At 42.2% G+C, this 6072-nt stretch overlaps 1 protein-coding gene across 1 annotated transcript in view; it reads right to left on the reverse strand.

The window, feature by feature from the left end:
- The window catches only part of LOC102194576 (mitogen-activated protein kinase kinase kinase kinase 4-like), a 106931-nt gene that overhangs the window by 47972 nt on the left and 52887 nt on the right, over positions 1–6072 (reverse strand). Inside the window, exon 4 of the mRNA XM_013914147.1 lies at positions 518–695. Coding sequence (XP_013769601.1) covers positions 518–695 — 178 coding nt within the window. The remainder of the gene's footprint in view (positions 1–517; positions 696–6072) is intronic.

Below are 6072 nucleotides of genomic sequence, written 5' to 3' on the forward strand. Positions count from 1 at the left end.
AAAATGAACACTGCGCCATAGAAGCAGAGAGCGAGACAGCTTTAACAGGGGAAGAGAGCGTATCCCTCCCTGCCTGTTTATGTAAGAGACCACTGTTAAATTGTCTGTCATCACTAGGACATGCTGGACCCTCAGAACAAAAATGCCTGAGAGCTAAGAACACTGCTAGCAGCTCTAAGTGATTCATGTGCAGCTCAGGCTGCTCTGTGGTCCCGACACCTCTCACTGATGCGTCATCGCACAGAGCTCCCCATCCCCATCTGTGGATACCACCTTGTGAAACAACACCCTCCCAATCTGAGAGCCCTGGCGCAGTCTGGGCTCCCTCCAGGGACAGACAGCTAGCATGCAAGATTCGTGTCATTGTCAGGTGACACGATGCACACAGGTGGTGAGAGAGTCCACCATTGAAACATTCATCTATAACAGTCCAAGTGACACTACGGCGATCAGAGATGCCATCATGCCCAACAACCATTATGTCATTTGGAAACGCCGCCTGCATTCCAGTTGAAACTGTCCAGCTGCAACGTGGAGAATCTGCACTGCTTGTACGGCAGAGTTGTGGGGCCACCAACACCATGGTTGTGGGACGGTGCCAGATAAGCAGCCAGGGATGGCTCCATACCAGGTGTGTTAGCTAAGCCAGCCTCGTTGGTGTCATCCATGTACTCCATGCTTCCCAGCTCCATGTACTGTCAATAGGCAGGCACAGTGATATGGTTGGACGGCGGTTTGCTCCATGATGCAGTTAGCTTGCAAACAAATTCTAGGAACATGGGAAGATGAATTTTTGGCCCCCATGGGCACTGGTGGAAGGAAAAATTCTACAAACTGGTAGAGGAGAGGGCCAGTGGCGAAACAGGGATAAAGAGACGCATCATCGTAGCTGGCCGGCGCAGTAGCAGCAGCACGCTGGGCTGACGATAGGCTCTCCTGCTCATCCTCTGACAAACCACGGCTATTTCATGTGGTCAGCCCAGCTAACTGCAGGTACATCGACCAGATACTCCTCGACTTCGGACTCGGGCAAAGCTGGGGCCCCAGACTTGGAGAGGAGAGGGCCATGCTGTGCAACAGCTGTCTCTCCCAGCACTTTCTCCACAAACATCACCATTGTCTTTCCAGCGCTCAGACTCCGGGCTCAGTCAACACTCTCCGAGTGTGGACAATCCCCAGGCAGTCTGGGGGTATCAGTGTCATATGATAATAATGATAATGATCTTGAATCTGTGAATGTTCAGCTTACACACTGCTAAATATTGTTAATGAGGCAAAAGCATGCCAGAATGCACACACAAGTAACAGGAGCACCTGTAAGCACGTACATGTAACACTTTTACAGCCAATCAGTGCCAACTGTTTGAAAGAACTACGGTAACACAGACATGATTTGAACGTGTATAAATTGACTGGCAACTGCTTTATCTATTGACGGCATTTAAAGTGCAGACTTTAAAAGTCTCAGCTGGGCTGTAAAAATGCCAAACAAAACAACGAGCAATCTAGAGGAATATTTACTATCATCTGCCAGACAGTAGTGTCAGCTGATGTATTCATAAATTAAATAGTTCTTATTGTGTGCAGGCTTAAATGTTTTGTTTTGTTTTTTTGTCTGAAGGCTTGCAGAGCTGTTCTGTGCGCTTTTACAGCACCACCTTTTGCTGTGTTCCTGACTATGTTTGAGGATTCTTTGCTATGCAAGAACTGGTTTTCATACTTATATGAAAGTCTGGTCTCAGTGGGAAACTTATAAAATGGGCTGTAACTAAACCAGGTTGTTGTGTTGGTAGTGAAAACTAAAAGAGAAGCTAATTTTGCTGTTTTTTTGCATCTACTTGTGAAAGACAGGGCCAGGCAAGAACACAAACAGTGTCCAAAAGAAAATCTAATAAATGTATAGCCCTCCAAACAAACATGGAGACACAGCCTGAATTCAAAATGATAACTGAGCCAAACAACCCCCCCCCATGTCTCCCCGTCACACTCACAGGATATTACAGTACAGGCTCAGACACACGTTCAGGCACATAACAAGATCAAGTGATTATTTCTCAATCACGGTGACAAAGCTGGGTGACATTTGTTCCTGAGTGTTTTTGCTTCAGCTGAGCACGTGCGTTTGATCTAGCGACCCAACCGGGAGTGACATGACGTGACATTTTCTTTCCAATGGCGGCTGCTTGATAAACAGGAGCTGCAGCCTGGACTCCTTAGTAAACTGCAGCAGCATCATATGTCCACGGAGGAAAGGCCCCGAGGAAGTGCTGGGCAAACTGTTTGGCTTTTCATATCGAAGATGGTGACATTTTAACATGAACACTGCTGATGTTGCAACTCTACTAACCATTCTCTTTATTGTTGTTGCACTCTGGTTGTGTTGCAATAAGATTAAGATTTGCTCTGTTTTATGGAGAATATATGCAGAATCCTTTTCCACACAATAATCCAGGTACATCTTCATACTACAACATATACAAGGTAGAAACTTGTCAATCAGGTTGGCCTGCCCTCCCTTAACCTCGTTTACAACTCCAATAGAGACTGTATCGCACAAAATGATGATCATGCTACTAGAAATGAGAAACTAAGATCATACAGTCATGTGGAAAGTGTCTACTGAGGACACAGATCAAAGTAGCCGAGGGTGATTTTCCCATAAACGTCCATACAAGCAGACCTTTTGCAAACATCAAAGTCCCTCCCGCTGGCCGTTTGAAAGAATGCAGGTTAAGGTACATGATGTTCACTTTTTAGACCCAGAAGGCTACCACCACTTCATATATTTCATCTATAATAATACAGTGCAAGACAACAATTTTTGTGGTGACAGTTTGGGGACTTTCCACAATGAAATGGTTGTCCTTCGCTGGTAAAGAAGAACTTCATCACTCTGCACAATGTGTCTGGATGCTCTTTACCCAAGAACTTCAACTAATCTATAATCATACTACATTGTCTGTGAAACAGCCGAAAACGCTTACGTTCCAGTCCTGCGCATGCGTGAAGCATGTGAAACATGTGGAGTGACCTTTGTGAAATAGTAGCCCTTATTACAGTTACTCATTAACCTCCTAAGACCCGAACTCTTCCACGGCATGCATTTTTAATTTCTCTTTGATATTTGGGCTGATTGAATGTAAAAACAAAGAATTACCAGATTTTTTTTTACCTTATTTTTGTTTTTAAGAAAAATAAGACCATATGAGGATATTCGTTTAAAATTTCGATAGAACAGTAGCAGTATAATGTCCTCGTAAGTGGATATCAGGCCCTTGTAGAGCAAAACTGAGTATTTTGGTCTAAATAACCCAAAATGTGATGACCATATATGTGGACACCAGGTCCTAGGAGGTTAAACCACTTACTGCCTTTGTTTGATTACTTAAGTTTTTACAAATATCCTCATACATCAGCGAGATGGGCAGATAGGGGAAAAAAAACAGTAATGTGTAATGCACATTTGCACATCGATCACCCAGCCTCTGTTTGAAAACAACAGAGTTTGAAGGTGGAAACTTCACGTTACTTGAAATTTTTGCAAGAGAAGAGCAAAAATGTGACGATGCAAACTATAGCTAGGCCACAAATAACCGTCAGGGTTTCCTCTGATGTATTATAAGTACCGTAACTCTGACCTGGGAGCATCAAGGATTTTAAAAAAAAATTCTAATATGCTTTAATAATATATAATATAACATATTGTATGCTGTCACTTATTACATGTGTAAATGTTAACTATGATACACGGCTCTCAGTGGTATAGGCTGTACACAGTGACTCACTGCACACGCAGAGATGCACTTAGGTCAATACAGCTCCTCTGTTCTGTCTGTACCACGCACAACATTAATTGAGCGTAATATTAAATTACCCCGAACCCTACAAGTACCTGCTTAACAACCTTTCAAGGTAAAAATCCCCAGGCTATTTACTGCAGCAACCGGGATATCAAATCTCCCCAAACACCTGTAAATGCAACATTGCTAATGACAAGCTAGTATGGACTGACGCCTAACGTTAAGAATTGGTAAAGAAATTTGAGATCAGACTATGATGATCTCAACCATGAAAGCTTTGGTTTAACAGGTAAGTAAAAGAAGCAATGAGTACGTTCATTAGATTAAAAAACACTAAGAGAAACAAGAACCCAGAGCCTGTAGTTTACAAATCAAACACATTTCTGCACTGAAGACACCATCTCACACTTTCAGATGATTTGCTACCAACAGAAAATCTTCTAACCAACATCACACTGTAGTTACATAAGAATAGTGGCCAATTCACCATTGGATTTACTGCAACTGTAATAAAAATCTTCTTCCTACTCGCAAGTTAATGCCGCTTGATGACTGCCAAGACCTTTATATTTATCCCTGCAGGTAGCTACCTCACTCTGTTGGCTGTCAAATTCAACTTTCTTGTCAAAGGGGATAAGAGTGGCTTTTTATATTTTAACGGCAGGTTCAATCTTATAAGTTGGCGCTGGAAGAAATTAAAACGTGCACGTCTTATCGAGAACTGCAGGAGCAACAAATGACAGGCAGCTGACGGCTGCTACCATTTCTGAATCCGACCCAGAAGTTAAAGGGCAGTTCTGCCAGACTTCAGCATTTAAAAGATAAGAGATGGGTTCACTGGCGACTCCATTGGGTAAATAAAAGCGAGCAGCTCAGTTTCACTATCTCTGATATTCAGAACACCCAGTAAACATCACGTTTGGATAACTGACACCGCACAAGTTCGTGATCACTTTAAAAGAAGATATTTTCATGCTGTCAGTCATGTGGACAGTATTTCAGAAGCAGTGTTTTTTTTAACTATTTAAATATTTCTGCACTTTAAGCAGCTTTTAAGTAAAGCTCTATATACTCTGTCACTTCCTGCAGCTAAAAATGAAAGCTAGTTTACTTTTAGCTTCCATTGGGCAAATTTTCTGATATTTATTTTTACTTTAACATGCTGAGAGTTTTTAAGGACTTCAGCAGGAGCTTTGACTGTCATAAAGATGATGGGGTCAGTCGGTCAGACAGCCAGCAAGCCAATCCCTTGAGTCACTGTCCATCAGGCAGCCCGCTGGCTACTGCTCCAGCCAGGCAGCCGGTCATTTGGCTAGGCAGGCAGCCAACCAATCAGTCAGAAAGCCAGCAAACCAGACTGCTGGCCAGCTAGTCCTTCTGTTTATCTACTCATCAGCAGCAGGCCCGCAGTTAGCCAGCAGCCGTCCAGCTACTCACCCAGCAGGTGAGCCGGCCAACCTGTCAGTCAACCAGTCGGTTGGTTAGATGAGTAAATTATAGTTTGAAAGTAAAAACAAAACTATAAAGGGTGCTAAAGGATGCAGAGAAAGTTCCACACAGACACCAGTACCATCTATGGTCAACAGAGCATCCCTCGCCCACAAAATGTCAGTCATGTGAACATTTTTTGTAACAACTGAGAATAATTACAGATGCGGAGACCAGAGTGAAGGCGGAGGAACGCAGCAGGAACATTCTTAAGCATTACCCAATATGGGACATGAATCACAGCTAAAACAGCGGCTAAAGGAGACGAAGACGAGAATCCCCTAAACTGACAAAACACAACAGTGGTGGCATTTTTCTCATGTTACAGGCAGGACAGACAAAAAGCTCAATACAACAATGCATCTATAACATGCACCTATTTTACACTAAAACACAGCAAAGACTTCAAATAGGGAATCTGAAATCACTTTTATTGATTCTGTACTTTAAATTTGTTGATTCTACTTTTTTTTTTTTAAATTTGCCAGAACCAGCTAATCAAATGCATGCGATCTTTAAGCACTCACGCTTGCCAAAGTATTACAATTATCATCATTTACACATTATTATTATTATTATTTATATCATAACAACATTACTATAACCTTTGATAAATGATCAAAATAATTAATTTACAGTCAAGGTTGGTGGTGATTAATTTAATATACAGTTATGAATCATCATCATCATCATCATCATCATCATCAACATCATCATCAACATCAGTTTGTCCAAATCAGACACATAAACTGTGTGTGTGTGTGTGTGTGTGTGTGTGTGTGTG

Source organism: Pundamilia nyererei, unplaced genomic scaffold (assembly GCF_000239375.1).
Source record: "Pundamilia nyererei isolate P.nyererei 1_Seehausen unplaced genomic scaffold, PunNye1.0 scaffold00175, whole genome shotgun sequence".
Lineage (NCBI taxonomy): Eukaryota > Metazoa > Chordata > Actinopteri > Cichliformes > Cichlidae > Pundamilia > Pundamilia nyererei.